The sequence below is a fragment of the Pteronotus mesoamericanus genome, unplaced genomic scaffold (assembly GCF_021234165.1).
Source record: "Pteronotus mesoamericanus isolate MK-2021 breed Mesoamerican mustached bat unplaced genomic scaffold, CSHL_Meso_final contig_182, whole genome shotgun sequence".
In the NCBI taxonomy this organism is placed as follows: Eukaryota; Metazoa; Chordata; class Mammalia; order Chiroptera; family Mormoopidae; genus Pteronotus; species Pteronotus mesoamericanus.
Genome location: NW_026555078.1, coordinates 30,473,496 through 30,500,469, shown reverse-complemented (window position 1 = coordinate 30,500,469; position 26,974 = coordinate 30,473,496). Strand labels below are relative to the sequence as shown.

Below are 26,974 nucleotides of genomic sequence, written 5' to 3'. Positions count from 1 at the left end.
TAGGGTAATCAGCAAAGGCCTCTCTGAGAAGGTAACATCTTAGTTGAGCAAAGAGAGCTGAAAAGCCAGACGTGAGAAGAGCTGAAGGAAAAGGTTAGGGGATGGGGAAACACCAAGTGCCAAGAGCCTAAGTGAAGAAAAAGAATGAAGGCCAGAACGGCTAGGGTAATGATAGCATGTGATATGAGGATGACTACATATGAGGAAACCAGATGAAAAAACCAGGCTTCTATAAAGAGTTTGTTGTTATTTTCCCCCCTAAAAGTAATAGGAAGCCACTAAAGGGTCTTAAACCAAAAAAAGATAAACTGTTACATGGAGTCAGTAATTTGGAGAGGCAAGATCGAATGCAGGGAGACCAGTTAGGAGCAGACGGAGATGGTGTTTAAATTAGAGTGGTATCAGTGGAGATGGAGAAAAGTAGGCAAATTTGAGTTATGTTTGGAAGTGTGTATCAGGATTGAAGAAAAGGAGGAATTATGGCAACTCCTCACTTTAGGACTTCACTGGTAAACAGTGATGCCTTTTAAAGGGATCCGGAACAGGTTAAGGTGGAAGATCATGTGTTTCACTGGAGAGGTTAAATTTGAGATGCACAGTGAACAGGTGGAGAGGTCAAGGAGACAACTGGATTAATAAGACTAGAATTTAGGGAAGAAGTCATGAATACCCTATTAATGCACAGCTTTCAGCATCTGACAAATCCTTGTATTTCAAAAGCTCAGAAGGCATTCATTGCACGGAATTAAATTCGACACATAGAGCTGAATATATATAAAACATTATACATTCATTTAACCAAACAGGATCAAAGAAATTTAATACAAATTATAACACAGACAAATATACTTACCAGCAAGTCCTGTTTCCAAAGCATAATCAATATGCTCAATACATAAAAATTCCACAAGAATGGTAAAAATTCTAAAGGCATTCCGTGGTAGATCAGAAGGATCAGAGAGCTAGAAAACAAAAATCAAACACATCACTCAAGTCTACCTTAAAAAAAAACAAAAACAAAAAAAAGAAACACTTTTTTTTTAAGCAATCAACTTTGCATAAGTTGTAGTCAATATTCAGGTATCAAAATAATAACTTAGACCTCTTCCTCCCCACTTTCAGTGCCTTTTTTACCTACATATAATGCTCCGTATTTGCCTACAAGTCTCCTGGCTTGAACTAGATCAATGTTTTTCTGACCTGAATTGCAATCCCTTAGAAGATTGTAATAAGAGGGAAGAGAAGAGAGAGAGAAACAATAGAAAATAAAGTACAATAAAATCCCTTTTAACGTACACAGTAAAACCAAATACAGTTTCATGAAATACGCATGCATACATATACATATAACAAATGTACACTGGGCTACCCTAACTGGTGTGGCTCAGTGGGATGGGCATCATCCCACAAAGTAAAAGGTCGCCAGTTCAATTCCCAATCAGGGCACATGTCTGGCAGGAGCAACAGGTCCCTGGTTGGGGACGTGTGAGAGGCAACTGATTGGTGTTTCCCTAGCACATGGATGTTTCTCTCTCTCTCACTCTCCCTCTCATTCTCTCTCTCAAAAATAAACAAAATCCTTTTAAAAAAAAAAAAGGTACACTGGGCTGCTATATAAAGTGCATTTCTTATTGTGCGATACAGTCATAGAAGCTTGAGAGCCACCAACTGAACAAAGGCTATTCTAGCAATACTGAGAACAAAACAATATTCTTTATTTTACTGAGAGTAGAATAGGGAAATCAATAAACTGAAGCACTATAAATTATGAAAGGCTCAAATCCCAGCTTCATCACTTCCTGGTTGAATGAACCCTTGAGGTTAAATAACACTACAAAGCCTCAATTTCTTCATTTGTAACATGGGAATAATATGAATTGTACTCACATCCTAGCCTTGAGGGGAAAATATGAAAATGCACATAAAGTACTTTTAACAGTGTTTAGCACATAGTAAGCCCACAATAATAAATGTTCATTTTGATGCTGATGCTGATTAACTATTCAGTAAAAGAATTACTAGTAGTTAGCTGAAAAAAATTCATTCCCTTTTAAAGAGAAAATTACCTCTCAACTTCTTATAAATGCTTTCTTCATTACTTATCAATTGATTGTTGCCTACTGGTAGTCTCCATTTATGCACCCTCTCAGAGTAATGGTTATTATCTGGTATATACAGCTGGAAGTGAACTACATAATCCACCTAAAATGCCCTAAGTCTCCACTGATTATAGACACAGATGTGGCATTACTCAATTCCATTCTTGGTCTTCTTAGTACCATCCAACCTTTACCCTCCATACCACAACCCTACCACAACTCTCACCTCCTTTATTTGCTCACAGATGCTCAACAACAGATACCCTTGATAAGCCATAAAGAATACAGAACTATTAAAAAATAATAACAGACAACCCAATTTCAAAAATACACAAAAAAATACCAAAGAATATCTATATAGATGACAAATAAACACATGGAAAGATGCTCAACATCACTAGTTATTAAGAAATTCAAAATAAAACCATAATGAGGTATCACTACACACCCTATTAGATTGTCTAAAATTAAAAAGATTCATCATACTAAATGCTGGGGATTCTGTGAAACAAACAGAACATTCACACACTGCTGATAGGAATGTCAAACGAAACACCTCTGGAAAACAGGTAGTATCTTAATGACTACTACCATATTGTTATTAAGTATATATCCAAGAGCAATTAAAGCATTATCTGCACAGAGACATATGAATGAATGTTCATTGCAAATTCATTCATAATAGTCAAAATAATGGAACCAATCCAAACCATCAATAGGGTAAATGGATAAACTGTGGTATATTCGTGTGATAAAATACTACTCAGCAGTGAAAAGGAACACACTAATCAATACACACATCATAGATGAATCTCAAAATAATTATACTGAGTGAAAGAAGCCATAATCACATGTACACACTATAATATACTATGATTCCTCTTATAAAAAATTCTAAGAAATTAATCAACTCCTTGAAGACATCCTATTTAGCTTTCAAGACTTAGTCCTCAAATGTCCCCTTCTTTTAAAAAACTCATCTATAGGGACATATAGCAGATCCAGGGTTGCCTGAGGATAGAAGTAGAGAAAAGGGAACAGGGGATTTATACCAATAAAATGGCAACAGTGAACTTTTTGATATGATGAATCTTTTCATTATCTTGACTGCAGTTACAGTTTTAAAAATGTACACATAATTTATCAACATTAACAAATAGTTTTAATAGTTTATTGAATGTCAATTATTATATCTCAAAGTTACTTTTAAAAAAGGAAATAAAAATCAATCTGCTTACTCATTACACTGCCCTTTTTAATATCCTTTAAGCAGCCATCATCAACTACAAGGTCAAGTCCAAATTTCTAAGCTTGATATACAAAGAGTTTTTCTCTAGTTTTTCAACCTCCTATCTTATTATTCTTCCCATGTACATTTTAATTTCAAGCATTTTTATGCTGCATGATTGATCTTTGTATGTCTGTACTATTCTCTCTGCCTAAAACAGCCTGCCAGAATCTTCTTAAAGATATCCTACTTAGCTTTGAAAACCCAGGCCCCACCCTGTATAATCTTGACAGCTATATGTCAGATGACCTAAGGCTTTAGAAATATTTTAATATATTTTCAGCATTCGTAAAATTAACAGTATTACTGTATCACATATGCCCATCATGCCACCTAGGCGTATGATACCATAACAGTTTTACAAATCTACTTCTAAATAATTTAAAAGTAATTCTGTTCTCTAAAACAAAAATCCTACATATTTTTAATATAAAAAATGGTTGTTCCTAACCAGAGAGAAGATTTACATCTTAGTATAAACAAGGCAAAACTTAAAATATACAATTATATATAAATAAAATCAATTTACAATTACTCTTACCCTATGACATCTTTCAAAGGCTTGTTTGGTTTCTTGTAAAAGATTAACCACCACTTCCTGGGATAGAAAAGTTTCCCCATGAGTATCGATACTTGGCCCCAAGGGTAAGTTGGTACGTTGTCTAATTCTCTCTTTCAAATCTTGAATACTAGAGCATCATATCAATAAGTTAAAAAAGAACACTTCAGTATACATAGATTTCAATTTAAATACTCTCAAACTTAGTATATATCAACAATAAAAAAAAATTTGACCAATACCCAGAAGGCCTGAAAGTTCTAATTTCTATCATTAGTTCTGAAAAGAGGGGTAGGCCTTAAATCTCTAAACAGAAGACTTTCATCTGAAAAATTAGGAGATTTGGAGTTATGATCTCTATGTCAGCTCTACACTTCTGACTCTGTACCCAAAAACTCCTTGTTCAGTTTTCTAGGAAGTGGGCTATTCCAAATAAGGTAATAGTCTAGATAACTAAATGGTCCTGCTTAAAATAAACTTTAAAATTTTAATCTTTTAAAAATATATTTAACCATTTAAACACAATGGTCCTAATAATCTCAATAAACATATTGCACATTTCTTCATTATTAAACACGATATATTAAACATGATTTAGCTTTTCTTAATGACTAAGGATCACTTTAAACATTACATGATGGTATCATTAGAAGCTTAGACTGGTTTTTTTCTTTTTTTGCTCCTAAAATATATATTTCCAGAGTACTAGCAACTAATTTTTTTATGACTGTTCTTTTTCTCTTCCTTTACTTGCTGCTTCTTCAGATGTCAATTTTTATTCCTAATTATAATCTCTCCCTGATCATTATTTAATATATGACAAACTGGGAAATAAGAAACTGATTTGGGTGTGTATGTAAGTGGATTCTGAACCCTGATTATAGGGCTCCACAGAAGACATTCTGCTTCATCCTAGAATCAGCTGGGGTTCTAGATAGTTGCAGTGTAGATTAGTAAGGTGCCACCAATTCTTACAGCAAATCACTTTCTTAAAGTATGTGAACAATCACAAGTTTTAGGGTTTTAATTAATTTTATGTACAAGTCATTAAAAAGTTCAGTGTTTCCTTGCTTTTTTTTTTTCACACCTACAACAGTCAACAAAAAAAATAATTGTGCCTCCTAGTTAATAACCTGGAACACTTTACCAAAATTGAAAATAAAAAAGAACCTGTAGAACTCTTTATAGTACTGGTATTCTGCTTTACATTTTAATTGTTATGTTAGGTCATTTTCAACAGGTGGTTCAAGAGACAGGATTTGATCAATAGTATAAACAAACTGGGTTGAAAAGTTTTTCACAGGAAATTCCAATGGCTCAATATTTGATAAGTCTGTCCAAATATAATGAAATTCTTAAATGTATTTAGTCTTATTATAGAATATTTAACAGAAACACTCACCCTCCTGTGCCAATGGATCTCTTCTGATGGTTTTTTGAATCATAATAGCGCTGTAGGATCATAGCACTTCTGCTTTTCAAATATCCAGTCTCTACCTCAATATAGTTCTCCAAATAGGAAATGAAAATGGATTTGATAAGCTTAGACAAGAAAGTCTGTTTATCAGTACCTAAGTTAAACTCCATCAACTTGCTGGAAAGATTTGTGGTTCTTTTCATGGAAGAGAAGGAAAAAAAGATTAATATATATTTTAGGTATAATAACAATATTAATGAATATATATTTTTACAATGTGACTTTAATTACTTACGTTAAACCACCATTCTTAAAATGTGGTAAGGTACTTACTAGGATGCAGAGAGTAGCAGTATAGAGTTATATGTAGAGTAGAATGAATATCACAAACAACATTATGGGATTTTTTGGTTTGTTTTCTCTTTTTGCAGTTTTTATTACATTATTGAAGTTACACTGTTTAATGTGATTATATAGGTTTCGAAGCAACATTATGGCTTTGAAAGCTGCAGTAAACTCCTAGGGATGACTCAGGAAACTGAGGAAACCAACCAGTCTAGACACGGCAACCAGTGGCTGAATGGCTTCAAGCATTCTTTAATGCCATTCATGTATGACATGCACACAAGCCAGAATACTGAGAAGTCTACTCCCTGATCATTCTCTTTTATGTTCATCCATGTGAACTTTTCTCTAACTTTGTTTCCCATTGTTGAAGACAGGCTCATAATAGTACTGTTACTGATAGAAACTTTCAGATTATGGTTACTTTTTAAAACTCTCCTCCCAAAAAGATGACACTGAAGAATAAGCAATAGGTCTGGGTAAAAACTCTATATGAAGCTTCTGATATAATATTTCTAAGTTTAACACTGCCATTCACAAAAAGAAAAAAAGACAAATTCTCACATTGGACTTAAGGCTGAAATCCTCATTTTTGAAGAATCTGTCACTTCCTTTCTCAATTTCTAAAGTTTTAACTGTAGATAAATGTAATTATACTAGATCTTGAAGAAAAAAATTGAAGAACAATGAACTAGCTTACAATTCAAATCAGAAACAAAACTCTCAAGTCTTAGTTTAAACAAGGTAAACAAAGCTTTGTTTCATTAAAGTACATTAATATAAAGCATAATATCCAACCCCTTAAATTAACATACCAAGAATGCTGCTCTTATACAATACTAGTCCATGTAGCCAAGCATTTAATGCTAAAAGGCATATTGCTATCTGCCAAACTGTTATTCAAAAATATCTGAATACTTCCTCATTTTCCAAAAATAATCTAAGATCTGTTATTATTTTCTAATAATTAAAAACATACCTTGTATATAAATCATAGAGATTTTTGAGATACTGCTCTGCATCAGACTTCCTACATTCTTCTAACTGGTCTTTCACAAAACTCTAAAAAAAAAAAGTCAACATTTTGTCAAGTAAATACTAAATTACATAGTCAAGAATTAACTTCACATTCTTAAAATATTCTGACTTACAATTCAATGGAAAAGGTAATGCACAGAAAATAGACCAATATAAAAATGTAAGAAAACAGGTTTTAAATTTTACCATTATATTCACTAGTCCATCTATATCAGTCTTGGGAATAAGTATTAGGAATTTCAAAACATCCTGTCTTTTTTTAATGGCCTATCCTGACTCATGAAGTACATTTTTTAAAAAAAACAACAAAACCCCTAGGACAAAACTCATTATACCAATGCAGTCAATTCCTTAAAGCAGCATTTACCAAACTATTGTCTTGGTAGCATTAGTGTCCCTTCAGACATTAATAGGCATTACTCTAAAATCGGGAAATGTTATACAGTATACCACCACTTCCAGAGAACCACATACACATTAGTACCTTTAAAGGCTATTAAAAAACGTGATTTGTGTTTTAAAAACAAACACTTACATGTTTCTTAATCGAGTGATAAACACAGTTTAGGAAATGTTGCTTTAAAGTATAGTGCTAAGAGAGTAAATGTTGCAAATTAAATTCCTGTGTTTTCTTTCTTTCTTTCATGTAAGTACCATATTACATAAAATTTTACAGACTGCATTTGTAATTCTTGTTCAGTTTCACAAATGCCATATATTGGTCAATGTGAGGACCCAATATAAATAAAAATCTAAGGGTATCCTTCAATAACCTGTTGCTAGTGCTACTATTGGTAAACAAAATTAAAACATGTGCTCTGATGACACTTAGTGATTAGCCGTTTTTTTTTTCAAAAAAACATTTTTTAAAAAGCATGACACTGTCATTCCTAACCTCTTCACTGAATAAGTAGATTACTACTTATGGGCATTACATAGTAAACTCATTTTTAAAAGGCTTTTAAAATATAGAGAAAAAAATCACACATTGCATTAAGGACTACTTAGTCATTATTTAAAATTACCTGTAGTTTGATTTCAAATACATTTTGAATAAGTTTAGCCAGTACTGTTTCTGGATTACTAAAGATATCACCAACTTGTTTGTTCACCCGTTGACAGAGTATTGCTGCATCTTCAAATATATCATTTCTCAAATAAGCACCCTAGATAGCAGAGGCATTTTACACAGTGAATACATAATTTTTAAATGAGTTTTAAACACAAATAAACATAAAATGAAATGAAATCAAATAAAGTATACTGTTACGTTACCTCCTGGCACTGCTTTATATAAACATCAACACAATGGGAATAACCCTATGAAGAAGAAAGAAATACATTATCACTGTTCTGGTTAAATTATAATAATAATCTCAATAAAAGGGTTATTATACAGGGTGGGGCAAAAGTAGATTTATGTTGTGAGTACACCAGAGTTTATTTTTGTATTATTATTTGTTAATTATTGAATTATTTTCCATACAAACTGTAAATCTAATTTTGCCCCAACTTATATATAATAAAGCTATGTCTATGTCCCAAGGAATGACCAACAGTTGTGGGACTTGAAAGAAGAAAACTGAGGTATAACTGAGTTCTTTATAGTCATTTACCAGTCATCACCAAGTCATCCCTTTCAACTCTGAAACTAAAATGTGCGCACAAGCGCACACATACACACGCAGATTCAAGGTCTTGAGAAAAGGTTTTATGTATCTACATTTCCTTTTTTCCTGTCTTGGATTCAAAGCAGACAGAGTTGTATTTAACTGACCATTCTGGAAATTTGCCTTAAAAATTGGATCCATTTTAATAAAATGTGTTTAATATATTTTTTTCTCCTCACCCAAGGACATTTTTTTTTTTTTATTGCTCTTGAGAGAGAGAGAAATGGAGGAAGAGCGGGGCAGAGAGAGAGAGAGAGAGAGAGAGAGAGAGAGAGATTGAAAGAGAGAAACATTGACTGGAAACGCCCTGACCAGATGTGAGACCTTTTTGTCCACAGGACGATGGTCCACCATCTGGGCCACACCAGCCAAGGCATGAATAGAATGTGTTTAAATAAAACAATTTGTCATGTTAAGCTCAAATATGAGATTTTTGCTTATTAACAAACCATGCATATAAACAAGTAAGGTAAGCAATAGGAAGTACACTGTCTCAGGAGCCATTCTTTCTTTTTTAACTGAATTTATTGGGGTGACGTTGGTTAATAAAATTCTATAGGTTTCAGGTGTACAATTCTATCGTCACCTTAAGTCAAGTCTCCTTCCATCACCATTTACACCCCCATACCCTCTTCTATTCCCCCCTACCCTCTTTCCCTCTAGTAACCATTATCTGTTTTCTGTGTCTATGAGTTTTTTGGGTTTCTTTTTTTTTTTTCTGAATCCCTTCATCTTTTTCCCCTCAGTTCTGCCACCTCAAGAGCCATTCTTAATACTTAGATATGGCACTTAAATGAAAAGCCCAACAAATGGATTATAGTTCCCAAATCTGATACAAAGAAACAGACTCAAAAAGGCACTATTTCTTTAAGCACTTTGTTTGCATTCCCATATAGGGGATTCTCTTCCTAATTCAAATTATAGGAATACAATTCCATAATAGAATATTCCTTTGTATTATCACCTGAGATCCTCTGGATTTAATTTAAGTCTTTAACTAGTCACATTTCATATATTCCATGGTTCCTACATTCCACCAGATACTTAAAGTCAAGTCTTCTTGCTTTTGACCTATTTCATATAATGCCTGACTGAAAAAAAAATACATTATAAACCAAGAAGGCAAACAATATGATTTTCTATGTCAAACTGTATAAAAAGTCATATAGCTTGATATATTCTGATATCAAATATATACATTGGTGTCTGATAAAATATTAGTGTTATAGAATACCTATTTAAATAATATTAAATACCTAAAATTCAACATCACTTATGAGATATGAAATGTACATTCACACTATTCAAAACAATAAAAGTTATCATTATGACAGTCATACAACCAATAGGGGAAAATCAGAGACTATAATATATAGATAATATATATAATATATAGAGTTTATCTAATCTCCACAGCCTTGAAGACTAATCTTCACTTTTAATTTTTACTATTTACCTTAAAATGAAGTAAAACCGCTGCTACTTCTCTCATTCTGGAGATTTCACCTCTTCTTTGAGCACTAGTAAACTCCTGAATCAGCTGGCATTCTAAATCATGGTATTTACCTAAAAATAAAAAAGAAAGTCATTCAGCTACAATGAGATAGATACAGTATCTAAGTTACTTGCAGTGAATCTAGACCCCACAATATACTGTGGTATATAAATCTATATTTTAAGACAAAAAAATCTTCCCAAACCAATAAAGCAACTGAGTTCCCATAGTTTCACTGCTGTTTACCACTATTACTTTAAAAAGCAGCTGACTAGGAAAAATCTCCTAAGTGGAATCTCTGATAGCATGAGATAGGGAAAGTCTTAAAAACTACAGAAAGGGTATGGAGGACTATAGAAATTTTTACTTGAGTTCAGATGCCTTTACCTTGAACAACAGTGGATTCAACACCAAATTTCACCATAAGACAAAATACGATACTCAATTCACTACATTCTTGAGATTGTCACAGTTCTGAACAAGTAACTGAATTTTGGACTAATCTATAGCGATCACAAACACTGCCAGAAAGTCCAACTGCCATCCTTATTCTAAAATTTTTGGGAAAACATAGTTCTTTAAAACTTCTATGCAAAATGGCCTCTCAAACTGACTCAGGCTGCTATGAGAGCCTGCAAATACGGTTGCTATTCCAGAAACCTAGAATGATCTACCTAAAATATAATCCAAACACTGGCAAGAATCAAACTAGTCATGTAAGGAATTGAATAGGTACTAAAATGCTCATATGAGCTTAGCTTTTAAAAAAAGAACCTACTCTAGAGATACATGTATAAATACAAAACAATCTCCAAGACACACTGTTAAAATAAAAACAGAAGGTAAAAGCTATTTGTATAGTATGCTACTAATTACTTTAAAATAAATGGGAATAGTAGAACTAAATTTTACACATATGTACATGATTCATGTTCTCTGCTTGTATACCCAACTACTCTGGAAGAATACTAAAGGAACTTGTAATGGTTGTTTCAAGGAAAAGCAATCAAACTCAGGGATAGGGTAGAAGGGTGACATTGTTTCCACTATCCCTCTTTTTACTACTTTTTCTTTTACACAAAAAATTTATTACTTGTTCAAAACAGTTAAATAAATAGAACCCAACTTACTTGCAATTTTGGATTTTACATCTGAAAATCTGAAAAATAAAAACCAATGATGAAGTCCATTAGTTGTGACAAATGTATCATAGTAATATCAAATAGTAATAAAAGGGGAAACTGAGTTTGGGAATATATGGGAATCCTCTGTCATCATAAAGGTCATTATAAAAAAAAAAGGAAGAAAAAGACAAAACCAGAAGAGAGAGAGTACTCCCAGGAAGCAAGCCAGGTGACAAAACTAAATTTCAGCAATTCAGAGGGATGGCTGGTTCTCATTTAGGAAATTCACATTGAATAACCAATTCCCGTGTTACATAGGAAGAACTATATGAGGCATTAACAATTCAGTCAGCCCCAAAACTGAGCTATCGCCCTTAGTCATATTCACTTGCATCTGGAGGGGCAGAGAGAGAAAGAAACATCAATGTGAGGGAGAAACATCACTCAGATGCCTCTCTTGTATGCGCCCCAACAGGGGATCGAACCCAGAACCCAGATATGTGCCCTGACCAGGGATCAACCTACAAACTTTAAGTGTACAGCAATATCCAACCAACTGAGCCACCTGACCAGGGCTCATCAGTTTTCAAAGGTGCTTTAGATCTTAAATGACTTAAGAACTCGTCTAGAAATTGGAAAAAGCAACTGAATGGTCCTATGTTTAACCTCTCTCTATCTCCTCCCACCTTGGTTATCAAAGTCCAAAATATTAAATTTTAAACTCTCACTTTAGTACATTTCAAAACTCTCCATCATTTTTTCCACAGAAGGAAAACAAAGGATTGAAATTATTTCAAGGTATATTATTAAACTTAGAAACTGAGGCCATATTTTTTCATTCAACTATGATATACTGTACCTTGTACAAAGGAGGCACTCAATAAATTCTTGTTGAATTAATGAGCAAAATCATACAGGAAAAAATACAAGTTTATTCTATTAATTATACCATATATTCAAATTAGCTCTTGAGAAATAAACTTGCCTATCAAAAGGTAACTCTTGGGCGATTAGATGCAACTTCTGAATGATGTCTGCTGCCTCCTTTATCTATTAAAAAAATAAAAGCAGTAATTTAAAAAAAAAACCCTTACATATTAAAAAAAAGTTTACTTTTGAAAATAGTAATATTCCCCTATATATGCCCACAAACCCTCACCCAAACAATTTTCTTTTAAAATCCACAACAGGTAAAATATTTTGAGCAACAGGAATACATCTGGGTTATCACTAATGAGTTAGTAAAGCATACGTTTGTCTTTTTAGCACCAAAATCTTATAATTTTATAATACCACAAAATTTTATAATATAATTCCCAATGAAACCTGAAGTTTGTTAACTCTGGAAAAATTCAACTCACTCCTTACTGAAAGCAAAAGTGTAAGTTTCTTCTGAGTTTATGAACCCAGAAAGAGTAAACAAGATTTAAGAAAATTATTCAGATGATATTGCTGCATATATTCCACTTTAAATTAAGTGAATAAAACAACAATGCCACTTTTCAACTCATCAATGATTTAGGTCAGACTAACCTCAAAATGTAACTATTCAAAAACTATAGAAATTCTGTTAATACTAAAAATCAGTTACAGAAAAAATACTCAACACAGTTACCTCAGCATTCTAAACCACACATAATTTCATAAAGAAAAATGCCAAGTAATCCAACTAAAAACTGAAATATAAATACTTCATCAGCAATCTGTAGGCAAGTGTACTAATTTACATTTCAGAAGAATAACAACTTTTAATAAGTCAGCTACTCAGTGATTTGAAGTTCTTTTCTGGAAAGTACTAATTGTAACTTACAATTAGGACATTGTTATTAATGCTGTAGTTTGCTTTTATCCTTCTGACAGTGCTCACCTTTTCAGAATTTGTAAATACATCAGATTTCAATTCCCCATCCAGAAACTCATTAAAGTATTTCATCAATTTCTGAGCCTCTACTGCCCGTTGTCTGGGTGTGTTTACCCCTTCCAACTGGTCTCCAAGGTGACAGACCTTGGTTGCTACATAGCTAATGTGCTCATCTAGTTCTTGGAAATGCTGGAAGGCAACCTAGGAAAAAATGTGCATAAGCATAAAACACAATAACATAACCCAGTTTTTAACTTATCATACATTGACAGCACCCAGAAATAACTTACAATTTGTATCAAAAGTAAACCACCAACTCATCACTACTCTCAAACTTATGTAACTAAACATAACATAGAAGTTATTTATGAGATGATCTACAAAAACAATTCATGCCCATTAGATCAGTACATAAACTAAAAACTTTTTAACACAGTTGAAGACTTTTATATTTTTAACTATTAAAATCATCATATTTTACCATGAATACATTTGCTAATCAACAAAACAGCAAGGGTATTTATTATTCATCATCCTAAACCAAAGTTCCCAGTACTAACTCATAAATAATTCTGATAACAATAAGCTAAGTATCAAAGGGACTGATCAACTCAACAACTCACTTGCTACTACACTAAAATGAATCAAAAACACATTAGAAGTAAGAGACACTGATTAAAAAGAATATTTAACATACATTTATTTTAAATATTTAAGGAACAATGCTAGTATCATAAACAAGGGGGTTTTTTGCCCAGTTTTGAAAACAGAAAATTTAACAATTATTCTACCTAGGCAAAGGTACATTACTTCCTAGAATATCACTTCTCCCAAGGTACACTGACTATCCTGTGGAAGATAAAAACTATGTAGCATGAATGCTTTAGAACTACCAGTAACAAAATTGCTGATAATTCAGTATAGTACTTTTGTTCTAACCTTAAATTGAGGAAGAAAAGCTGCAAACATATACTAAGGATTTCCTCTGTGCTAGACTCTGTTCTAAGCATGTTACTTATATTTATTGTACTTATTTAATTCTTATAACCTATTTTATATGTAAATGAAAAAGTGAGGCAAAGAAAGGTTGAGTTGCTTGAGTTTACAGAGCTAATATTTGGCAGAGCACATTAGCTTCCAAACTTGTTAGATTAACTGTTAATACTATTATTACCACCATAAGAAAACTGCCTTAGAAGTATTTGGAATCTATCATCTTAACTACTTAAAAATACATTTTCTATTTCATGTAATTTACTGACATTTTTATTAAATATTTTCTCACAACCAAACATGCTTAAGTGAAGGACTAAATAAATGAAAACTGAGCAGAGATCAGTTTGCTAATCCCTAACATCAAAGAACGGTCTCCAGGAGGCAGCAGAGTTAAACAATGTTCCTCAAACTTATACACTAATAAAGGGAAATCAAGTTCTAGATCAGGTCCGGGTTGTGAAAGGCATTTGGAGATTCCAGATTAAGTCTAGGGCCTAAGAAGCTTGGCCTATTTAGCCGTAGGGCCAGTTTAAACAGATAAGTTATTTTTACCCCAAACTGGACTAAGGAAGAATTCTGCACCTACTTTTCCCATAGCTACACTATAATTCTTATTAGGACACATACCTCATGATTTTGGTGAAACTTCCCAAACCAGGTTTCCTCTAGGGAAAAACCTCGTCCAGGCAACAGTTAGCCTGGTACTACTTTGTTTTATGATTAAATGAGGATGCAAATGACTACCTAAATATCCAACCTAACAACAAACCCCTAAAGATACAGGTCTGCTGAAACATCATTCCCAAAAGGCTGCACTGTTAGAGGTTGCAAGGACCACTCTGCACTGTATAGCACCCCATTTTAAGAAAGGAGTACTGTGATCCCAAACCAACACTCGGTAGTTAGCCACTGCCAAGAGTGTCTGATAACAATTCACTAAAATTTTATTCCATGGCATGGAAGCAGTAGAGAGAATTCCAACAGTTACTATCATTTGACAAGATGTTTATTAAGAACTTAAAGTTGGAAGGAAATAAAGATATTATAGCTACATAAACTATTAATAGTTTAGCTAAATATTTACCTGATTGCTTTTCTGGAGCTCTTGTACCTTCTTGGCAAATTCCTTGGCTTCTTTCTGACACTGTTGCTCTAGTTTCTCTACTTTTCTTTGAATCCTTTCATCCATTATCTGGAGTTCTTGAATATGATTTACAAATTCTTCTAATAACCTAATAGAGGAAAATTAAGAATATGTATCAATCCATCTATGATTAATTTTAGTAACTAACCAGTTCATTTATAATTTTAAATAAAGTACTAATAGGCATTTCTTGAACTAAGGGTGACCATGTTATCCTTCTCTATACCGTCTTGTTGGGATCATCTCAGACATGAATAAAAACCTCACCTAGAATCTCCATTAACCCCCAAAATAGAAGCCAATTTCAAAGAAACAACCAAAAGGTAAAAGTACTACATAAAAATAATATTGTGCATTCAAGGTGAAGTACAATATTCAAATATTGTACTGTGACTTTCTGTTCCCCCAATTTACATAAAAAATGATACATTCAAAATGTTTTTATTACTAATTTGAGAAAACATTAAATTCTTACAATGTAACAAAATCCCTTTCCTCATACCAGTTAAAAGTCCTTCTCTAAAATAAAAGGAATGTAAAAGGGCGGGGGGGGGGGGGGGCGGGGAGGAATCAGTGCCCAACTTCTAATGTTTGTGTGTTTTGATGACAAATTCTTAATTGTTAAAAGAAATTCCGACAGCCAAATCTATTTCAAACACAAATTTGTACTAGATGGGGTCTATGAAAAAAAATTTACTTCACCTTTTAGGATCAAAAGCTTCAGATCCCCCTCTAGAGCCTCCTCCTGGGGTTCTCCATACAAGACGTTCAATATACTCATCTGCCACAAAAGGCTCCTGGTTTACAAAATACATGTTCTTTTAAAAATTTTCATAGAAGATAACTTAATACCACTTACAAAAATTAAACAGGTTCTACTATGTGAGAACTTAAAATTAAATTACTAATACCAGTACATCCCAACAGAAAAGTGAACATAGGACACAATTAATAGAAGAAATACAAATGGTCAAGAAACATGAAAAATATGCAATTTTACAAATAATCAAATGAGGTCAAATGATGATTTTAATCTCACAAAGTGACAGTCTTTTTTAATTACATGTAATGCAGGAAAGGGTAAGCTGAAATTCACATTCTCATTACTGTTAGAAATGTTAACAGGCACAATATTTTTGGAGGGCAATAAGTAGTACTTCGGTGGGAATCATAGATACGGAGATCATTTGCAGGATTATCAGTGGTTAGGTGGAAGGAGCATAATGGAAGAAAAGGTTCAGGGTAGCTACAAAATAGACAGGGGAAGGTTAACAACAGTATAGGAAATGGAGAAGACAAAGAACTTATATGCACAACCCATGGACAAGAACTAAGGGGGGCAATTGCTGGAAGGAAGGGGGGTACTGGGCGTAGGGGGGCAAAGGGGGAAAAATCAAGACAACTGTAATAGCATAATCAATAAAATATACTTAAAAAAACCAATTGTGATAAATGTGAGGGAAAGAAAACTCCTGGATAGTTTAAGAGTATACAGGGGTGGACTTTGGCAGTTGCCAAGTACATGAAACAGAGTTCATTCTTGTATTATTACATATTATTGTATTATTTATTATTACTAACCTACTTTGCCCACCCCTGTATAACAGAAACAAAAAGGACAGGAAGATAGTGAGGGATGGAAGAAGAATGGAAAGAAGTGCAGCAACAAGTAAACTTTCTGTGAATATAGTACTTAAGCTGAGACCAGAGGAAAGAAGAAAATTCAGCCAGACAAAAATGAAATAAATAGTTTTCCAGACCATTAAGGAAAGACCAGAGGAAAGAAGAAAATTCAGCCAAACAAAAATGAAGTAAATAGTTTTCCAGACCATTAAGGAAAGAAAGATAGAGCTTAACCCATTAGAGGACTAAGAAGTAAGCAGGGACTAGATCACAGAAACCACGTGTGGAAGGGATCCAAAGAGAGGTGACAGTTAACACCAATGGATGATAACCTTGTACTTTTTATCATCACCATTATTATCATATTGGGCACTTGGTCTATACAATAAGGGCTATTACAGTGGGGAAATCTAAATAGAAGTCTTTGAAATTGGCCCTCTCTAACTCACTGTACTAAATCAAGTGGAATGGCAAAAACTAGTGCTTTTCTTAAAGCACTGAAGCAAGGACGAGAAAATTTTTCTTAAAGGGCCAGACAGTATTTTAGGTTTGCAGGCCAGTCTCTGATACAACTACTCAATTCTTCCATTACAATACAAATGCAGCTATAGATAATACATAAACAAGTGGGCATGGCTGAGTATCAATTAAACTTTAAAAACAGGCATCGATCCCATGAGCTGTAAGTTTACTGACTCCAGATCTAAAAAATGCAGAAGTGATTTTATCCATCATTTTCTCATTTAGTTCATCAGTCTACGTTTTTCAGAAACCAGGCAAACCTGGAGGGAACTACCTCAAAATTGACCAATGTGTTATCTCCCAGCATCATGGTACATAGCTAATGATTGGGCAGATACATACTTTTCTACCCCTAGCAGCAAAGACGGTCAGGCAATTCACAGTCACACAGAACTAACAATAGTATACATTTAATTTTGCTTCAAGGCAGTGTGAACTCTTCAACACCGTATTATACGTTATCTGTACCATATGACATTCTCGGAACATCTTATTAATCCACCATACTAACTGACATGATGATAGTTGGGCTGGGTACGCAAGCAGCAGCTAGCACATTGGAGGGGCCTTAATATAATACTTATACTCCAGAGAGTAGGATATACCACTGTACAAAGATTCAAGGGCAAAGTGAATCAGTAAAATTTTAAGGTGGTCAGGGACATGCTGAACATCTCATCCAAAGTAAAGAACAAATTTTTGCACCTCCCACCACCAAGGAAGGACACACAACACCTGGTAGACCTTTTCACATTGTAGAGGCAGCATATTCCACACCTGCTCTGGCACATATATCAGGTAACACAAAATCAGAAGAGGGTTCTGCAAAAGTAGGGGCCATAAAACCAACCCTGGCTGTCTGAGCCATACAACCTAGAAGACCCTATAATGTTAAAATAATCAGTATTTACTAAAATATTAAAGGTATCAGTGTTAAAAAACAATGTCATACGGAGTTATGGCAAGGTCCAATGGGATAATCACAGCACAGACCCCTGGATTGTGAAGCAAGATCATGCCAGCAGCAGTCACAGAGAATTAAACACCTTCAGAGAAACAACTCCTGGTAGGTACTGGACCCTGGTAGAGATGGCACACCTGACCACAGGACACAAAATGACCATGCATCTCGAACGATGCAACATTATCTGGGTTCTAATGATAAGTGAACCTAGGAACTATCCATCATAAATTGGAGGTAGTAAACACAGAATTAAACATGCAAACAGGACCAAAAAGCAAACTGCGTAAGCAGGTAGCCCAGACTTTCATGTCTCCCACCACTATTGCACTAGCCTCCCTCTCTCAATGTACACCTATGGCCTTATTTACAACCAACTGATGGACAAGGAAAAGGCCTGAGCTTGGTTCATAGAGAGTTGGCTAGGCATGTGAGTGCTTACTAAAACTGGACAGCAGCTGCAGTTACAACCTCACTCAGGGGTGGCCATGAAATTCAGTGGCAAGAAAAGTATCTTTCCAACAGGCAAAACTGTGGAAATACACCTGGTCATCCTCTTGAGTGGACAGAGGGCTGACCTGAGGCCAAAATATACACAGACTCACAGACAATGGCAAAAGGTCTGGCTATCAGAGCACAAAGATTGGAAGACTGAAGACAGGGAAGCCTGGGGTAGAATCATGTGAATGAATACATGAGAGTGGGCATGAAGTGTGAAGATCTTTGTGTCACACGTTAACACCGCCAGAGGACAGACTTCCACCACAGAAGAATTAAACAACCAAGACGACAAAATGCCTATGCCAGTTGACATCAGCCAATCTCTGCCCAGCATTAGTACACTGAACAGAGCAAACACAGTATAGACACAACATGGCCCGACAGATTGAGGTCCTGCTTACCTAGACTGATCCAGCTACTGTGAAAGCCAACTATCTAGGCTAACAGTGACAGAGACCAACTCTGAGCCCTAACAGCCTCATCCTTCCAGTAGACTAACCAGCCATGTGGTGGCAAGCTGACTACATTGAGCCCTTTCCAGTAGGGAAAAATAATTCATTCGGATTAAAATTAAAAACACTTCAAGTGGGGTTTGTCTCTCCTCAGAGGGAGTGTTTGTTCCCCTGACATGAGATCCCACATATCATATCAGACCAAGAGACCAATTTTACAGCAAAGGAGGTAACCATGGGATCCACTGGTCATATTACAAACCATACCACCCAGAAGCTGCCAGTCTGACAGAGCACTGAACAGCCCGCTGAAGGCAGAGCTGAAGCACCAGTTCAGAGACAATAGCCTATAACGGTGGAGTACTGTCCTCCAAGAGGTAGCATACATTCTGAACTAAAAACCTTTATATCATGCTGTGTCCTCACAGAGAGAAAAACACATGAGTCTAGGAACAAGGAGTAAAAGCAAAAGTGGCCCTATTTATAATGATTCCTAATTTCGTGCTTGCTATTCCTGTATTTCTGACATCTACAGGGTTAAAAGTCTTGCACTCCCAAGGAGGAACACTTTCGCCTGGGAAAAGTAGTAAGTCCCTTTAAACTATAACTACAAGTGCTGCCTGGACACTTTGGCTGCTTATATTAAGGAGGCGGGGAGGTGAAAAATGGCCATCTTTGTCAGGGGCATTCAGTGCTAATCATCATAAGGAAGCAGGGCTGCTATTACAGAATGAGTACAGGGAATAGTATGTTTGACACACAGACCTCCTCAAGGGAATCTCTTGATACTCCACCGACCAATTCTAAAGTACATAGACAAGTGTAGCTCTGGTCTAACAAGGGTATAGTAACCACTGGAACCACCAAGAATAGCAGAGGTACTAACTGAAGAGGGGCCAGGGGAAGGTGGTTAGAATGAAGAGTAGAGATGGGAAACAATGAGTATCAGTTGCAACGCAACACCTGCAGTTCATCCCACTAAACTTATAATTTTTCTTCTAAGGTAAGAACCCCAAGTGGAAAGCTAAAGGAGCTGTTCCTCAAATGTATATGAAGAAGTGGAGTCTAGTGACCCAGACTGCCTTTCAAGAAGGGACATGCTCTAGCTCTTAGCAGCGCTGTCCTCAGAGAGGCTTCATCTTGCAGTATTTTCAGAGAAAACCTAAGCTGCAGAGAGTCACTTCACTCAATGTTATGCCTTTACCAAATGCAGTCTATATCCAATGACTGACTAAGATGGAGATCATAAAATGTCTGACCACTATAGTCCAAAGCAGGACAACTCTGATAGGTCATTTTAGTTCCAGAACTCCCCATAGGGGCCACCAACACTGTCACTGGACCAGCAATGTAGCCCTACTTTTCCATGGGCCCAATCTTGCTTCCTTACTCTGCTACTTCACAGTTGTTCACCCCAAGGGTACTTCCTAATAAATATTCTGCACACTAAACTCTGTCTCAAAGTCTTCTCAGAGTTCAACCTGCAACACCGCAGTAATCTAATCAGAGATGATAATGGCTCAGATGTAAGTCGCAGTGGAGGAGTGCTGAAAAATGATCAGGTATGAGGCATTTTAAAGGATGTACTTGTATAAATTGCTTATGGATTAATGTGGGGAGAAATTTAAAAATGGAATTATGATTATTCATACAGGTTTTGCCTGTAAAACTCATGCCTGAAAAACTGTGTGAATGGTGGATGTGTCATTTCCTGAGACTGAGGAAAGAGATGGAAGAGAGGGTAGGGGAACAATAGTTTTGTTTAGCATTTGTAATGTTGTAGATACCTATTAGATATGCAAGTGAAAGCACAGAGTCAGAAAAATAAGTTTGTAGTACAGGAAAGAAAATGAAAGTAGGTATAATTTTAAAGATTTTATTTAAAACCTCTGAATTGGATGAGATCATCTAGAAGAACAGTGTGCCAGCCTTTAGAGATGGGGGAAGAAAAAGATCCAACAAAAGAAACAAAGCAGGAAGACCAGTGAAGGAGGAGGGAAAATTAGGAAAGAACAGTGTTGTGGAAACAAAGTGCAGGTTTTATCTTCAGAGGCAATCAAATTACCACAAAAGTGTAAGATAAATCAGCTACTGAACCTCATGTAATCAAAGTTCTAAAAAAGCAGAAAACAAGTAAATCTCCATAACTTGCTTTCTGCTTATATAACCAAATCTCTGTAACTTGTTTTCTAATACTCAACCTTGCTACAAAGGCATTTACGAAGAGAAAAAGCCAAACAAACTCTAAGACCTCCAAATGACCAAGTCCTGCCAAGAGGATTCTCAAGGATAGTTGTAAACAAGTATCCCCCCCCAAAAAAAATCTTTTAGAATGTCGTAAACCTGACAAAGGTGTATCTTCACCTTCTATTTTACTATAGTAATTAAAAGCAATACTTAAAGAAGTATGCACTACAGACTAAGATACTATCATATTAAATTAGACTTTACATAATTGGTTACTGTGTTGCTCTATTAAACAGATTTCATTTATACTCCTTATACATGCTACCAATTGTTAAGAAAAACTTGAGGTTTGGTGTTATTTCTACTAAAAATTAAGACATCAAACTCTTGGACAAGAAGATAAATCCCTAATTTAACATTGTTTCTTTTAGATAGTCAACTAAACTTTTATATTTTCTTAAAGCATCTTCCCAAGAATAGATCCAATACAATGTGTTACAGCCACCCATATCTGTCTCTCCACTCCTCCCTCCACCCACACAAGAAAAAGTCATGTCAGCTCCCTTAGACACGGACTTTATAAAGCCTTCTCAGTTTCTCCCAACTGCCCCTGTGGTCTCAATGCCTTATTAAGAGTCACCACTCCTAAGCCTAATGCATATACACATCCTCTCCACAAAATTTTCTGAATACACCTCACCTTACAAATTGGAGTCGTCTTCATCTATCTACTTAAACTATCTAAATCTTGGAATCATCTATCAACATGCAATTTATATGTCATTACTATATGAAACCTTTCCTAATTATCCCTGGAAAGAAATTCTGTACTCCCACTGCACTGCATTATCTGTTAACGAATGTCCCCTGTAATGTTGTGACATAAGAAATACGTATTTTGCTCTTTGTACACAGTTCCTGGCCAGAGTTCCTAAAACCTTTGGAGTTTACCTGAGTGATAAAAGTGCTAGGAGCATCTTTTATTCTAATATTTAGTCTTTGACCCCCTTTCCTGACATAGAGCTTCCAAATCCCTTGGAATTTTCTGGGTGATAGGAGTGTCTTTTGTTCTACTGAAGAAACTCTTCGTGGGCTCCTGGATAGGGGTTCATCATCAGAAAGATCAAGTATGACTGGAAGACTTGAACTTTCAGCCCCACACCCTATACTCCAAGGAGGGGAGACGAGCTAGACACTGAGTTAATAATCGATCACTCCTATGTGATGAAGCCTCCACAGAAATGCCTAAAGTAGAGTTCAGAGAGCTTCCAGGTTGCTGAACACATCAAGATGCTGGTAGGGTGGCCCATCCAAAGAGGGCATGGTAGCACTGTACTCCTTCCCCCATATGTTGCCCTATGCATCTCTTTCATCTGGTTGTCCCCGAGTTATATCCTTTTATTATAAACCAGTAACCTAGTAGTTTTCCTGAGTTCTGTGAGCCCTTCCAGCAAGTTATCAAATCTGAAGAGGGGGTCATGAGAACCCCCAATACAGAGCCAATCAGTCAGAAGTACAGGTAACAACCTGAACTGTACCTGGTATCTGAGGTGGAGGTATCTTGTAGGACTTGAGCCCTGAACTTGTGGGATCTGATGCTAACTCAAGGTAGAGTATGTCAAAATTAAGTTGAATTGTAGGACACCCAGTCAGCGTCTACTGGAAAACTGAATTGTGGGGGAAATCCCCACACAGCTAGTGTCAGAGTTCATGATATGAGACCACTGGTAGAGTGTTGAGAGGAGAAAAGAATTCTTTCCCTTTTACTCCCCCAACTAGATTTTTAAATCAAAACATCTTTTAACTCCAGTACTTGGAATGACTTCTGGCTTAGGGTAGTTAAGGTAACTCAATAAACTGCTGAATGAATACATTTTCTCACATACATGATACTCTAATTGATAGCCAGGTTCCACAAACACTTCTTTAACAGCTAATATGGATGAAACAAGCAGCATTTCAGCACCTTAAAGGTAAAAGAGTGGGCCTTAGTTGTGTATCTCATATTAATATATATTTACTTAATTAACACTACAAGAGATAAATCTGTTTAAACAGCTTTTGTAACTTAGTTTGAAAATTTAAGAGACATAATTTTGTATGTAAAAATGTGTTCTTGATTACTCAAATTCTAACCTGGAAGTCAAAATGCCATTGTCAAATTACACGAACTCAAATACTATTATTATCAAGACTCCTACATTTACAGTAAATTAAAAGAAACCTAGTTCCTAATTCTGGCATTCAGGACTTCTACAATTAAACCCCAATTTGCCTTATATGCCTTTCCCCTTCTTCATGCATGCTATCCTCCTGCCAGAATGTACTCTTCCAGTCTCCAGGGTCTACAGTTACCTCCCTTTCTGTCTTAGATTTCATTGTCTGCTGCATTAGAAAATCCCTCCACCCAGTTCCACAAAAATCAAATCTAACTTATCCTTTGTATAGCATTCAAGTGCCATCTCCTAATCCTTTCACACTTCCCCAAGGTAATCTACCCATCCTCTCAAGTCCTATAGGACTTTATCTAGACCTCTTTGACACCATTTATAACTTTATTTCAAGAGTATGTAGTTATATATCTGTTTTTCCTTCCTCTATGTAACAATAAGGGAAGATTCTATATATAATTCAACATTTTCCAAAGTGTGTTCCATGGAATTCACAAAAGTAATAAGCACTACAAAATAAAAGTATCATGGTCAAAAAAGTTGGGAAAATGAACTTCTCAGAATTTTTAACATACTAAGTAAGGCATATTGAAAAACTCTAAAGAAACAAAGTATGCCTATTTCCAAAACCTACTTGGCCTCTGAACCATACTGAATTTTTTTGCAGCACATAGCATAGAATTAGTATTTCTATGGCATGCAGACTCACTAATCTTGGCACCTTAATCTTGAACTCTATAGGTACTCAGCAAATATTTGTTGAATAAATGGGTAATTGACTCTAGTTAACAAAGAACTCTCCCATTAAGGTAACTTGCCCAGAAAGAAGTGAAGATTCCAAAAGAATAATAAGAGAAAAAAAAAAAAAGGAAGTGAGAAGGGAGTACCATGTCCTCAGTAGTGCAATAAGAAAAAAGAATATTTGCAACAACAGAAAAAGAATTTAATACCCCAGCCACTTTTTATATGTGGAGGATTAATTAATCCAAACCACATAGGAATTCCTGTTTAGACTGTCCATCCCAAGGTGATCATTTAGAAACACTGCACATAGATTCTTTCAGAAAGATTTGCCCATGAGGGCTGACACTAAGAAAATATTCTGGTGAATTTCCAGGATACTCATTATTAAAATAACTGAACAATATTTTACTAATCATTTCTGTAAACTGAGAAAATATCCCATAGTTGATTTTGTTATACTAAGGTGTTTATGTTTAAAAACAAAAAAGGGCAGTCTCATAGGACCAACAAGATTTTAAAAGTAGAGTTAACCAATGAGATTTCATGAATTCAAAGCATAATTTTATATTGATTTGACCTCTTTCAATGTGGAAAAATGAAAGCACAATTCAACTTAACAGTGCATTAAAACCAGGATGCATAAAAACAAAATATCCTTGACTATGTTCTGACCTCTGCTTCCCACAGTTCTCCAGCTGTCCAACTGTGACTAAGAAAGGGAAGCAAGGAAAAAAAAGACACTCCCTGACTTGTCCTTCAACCTAGATCCTATCCAAGCAGCAACAGGAAACAGCAGCACTGACTGAGATTTGTTCTTGTTTTTTTTTTAATCTCCCTCCTTCCCCTAGAGCAAAGAGACAAACCTTTCACTTAGGTATGAAAACTTTTTCAAGAGAAGAGCCCATTGTAGGGCTGAAAAGGTAAATACATTTCTTACTCATACAATTATTTAACTGTAACTATTAATGTAATAATGCTTTTCATATTGATGGAACAAGTTACATATATATGGTCAGGAAAAAGAAAGTCACATGAGTTAAGATCCGTAAGAATGTTTAAAATTGCCCTATGAACCCTCTGACCAAAGAACTAGGCTGTCTCTATCAGCAGCAATTTTCAACCACTTTCAGCTCATGGCACACAGAAACTAATTACTAAAACTCTGCAACACACCAAAAAACCATTTTTTGCTGATGTGACAAAAAATAGGTATAATTTTGATTCATTCACAGTGGATGGTTATTGTTGTGATGGCGTTGTCATTTGTTTTTATTTGACAATCTGAGAGAAAAGAGGTAAGTGCCCCTGACTAAATAGTCAGATACTGCAGGTTTTAAAAATTCTTAGAGCCCATCGGTTGAAAATCGCTGCTGTATCAGTAAGCGAATATTACCAGCTATCACATAACTGGAGTCACTGATTAAGTTGAAGCCTAATTTGGTTAACTACTTTACTAAATGGTGAGACCTTAAAAAGCGAAATGTATCCCTCCTCCCAGAGGGGAGCAGAAATCAAATACACGTTCAAAAAAGTTATGTGGACTCATGTGATCAAACATTTAAAGAAAAAAAGACATGATACTGTCTGAAACACAATTGGGAATGACACACAGTATTAATTAACTCAAAGATCAATGACTTATGAACTGTATGATAAAGTAAGCTTTCTATTAAAAGCTAGCTAGCCAAATAGTTCATTAGGTAAATTAAAGATCTCAGCTTCAAAAACAGTATTCTACCTTTTTAAGATGTAAAATAATAAATAAATAAGAGAAGGAACTACAGAACTACTTTCGAGTCTTGCCCATCAACACACAGTAAAAGCTTTTAGCAAAAACGATGTCTCCCTGCTCCTGCGTCAATCAATAAACAGATGGAATCAGGGAAGTCACTGTACTCAACACTTAAATATGAGGAAATGTAATTAGTATTTCCAAGTTCTTTCTTGTACCTATAAACCTCTCACTCACAAATCACTATTTTATTACAAACTGTTATAACAATGGCATGATATTCCTCTCAACAAAAGCAGTATCTATCCAAAAGCTGACAGAAACCCGAAATACAGTAACAGTAACATGAAAAATTCCCAGTTGTCATACAAACTGCGCAATTTACATTTTAAGAAAAAGAAAAAAGAAAAAGAAAAGAAATAGCTGTTGAATCCAAAGCAGAAAAAGGATCCAATTTTCACTTTCGGAGAAATTACTGTCAACTGCGACCTTCTCAATTACTACTTACTTTGCTACTCAACATGAAACACAAGCACACACAGAAAGGGTCTTCCTTTTTCTTCATATCTCGTTTCCATTTCTTTCACAAAAGCAGATGGTTTCTTTATCCCTTTCATTGTTTTGTGGTCCAATGAGAATTTCCCTATTCTATTATCTCCAACATCACAGCTCTTCACACTGGATTTCACTAAATTAAATTTTAAGTTGTAGAGACCGAGAACCCTCAAGGACACCCACCAGAATGCTCACTGTCTCACGCGTTACGGACCCCTCGCTGCCAGTTAGGTGGTTTTATAACACACAGCAGCTCCCTCAGACCCGCACGCAAACGTTAATCTTAGTTTTGCGTCCACTGAGTCTGAAGGGCTTAGGCCTTTATCGTCCAAAAAAAATACTTCGGCCTCTTCCAACGTAAGGGTAAACTGACAAGAGGTCAGTGCCACTTCCACTTACTAACGTTATGATTACAAACAACGGGAAGCCCCCAGTCGTCCAGGTCTCAGGGGGCACCCTGAGAAAACTGCGCGAGGATCCAGGCGACGAG

At 35.4% G+C, this 26,974-nt stretch overlaps 1 protein-coding gene across 1 annotated transcript in view; it reads right to left on the bottom strand.

Annotated features, from left to right (window-relative positions):
* EXOC5 (exocyst complex component 5) overlaps positions 1-26,974 on the bottom strand; it is a 43,231-nt gene that overhangs the window by 15,633 nt on the left and 624 nt on the right. The window contains exons 2-13 of the mRNA XM_054567512.1: positions 15,739-15,833; positions 14,977-15,124; positions 12,903-13,097; positions 12,021-12,085; positions 11,042-11,070; positions 9,873-9,982; positions 8,022-8,066; positions 7,772-7,912; positions 6,688-6,770; positions 5,349-5,558; positions 3,929-4,076; positions 854-962 (exon numbers count right to left, since the gene is read on the bottom strand). Of these exons, the coding sequence (XP_054423487.1) occupies positions 854-962; positions 3,929-4,076; positions 5,349-5,558; positions 6,688-6,770; positions 7,772-7,912; positions 8,022-8,066; positions 9,873-9,982; positions 11,042-11,070; positions 12,021-12,085; positions 12,903-13,097; positions 14,977-15,124; positions 15,739-15,833 (1,378 nt within the window). The remainder of the gene's footprint in view (positions 1-853; positions 963-3,928; positions 4,077-5,348; positions 5,559-6,687; positions 6,771-7,771; positions 7,913-8,021; positions 8,067-9,872; positions 9,983-11,041; positions 11,071-12,020; positions 12,086-12,902; positions 13,098-14,976; positions 15,125-15,738; positions 15,834-26,974) is intronic.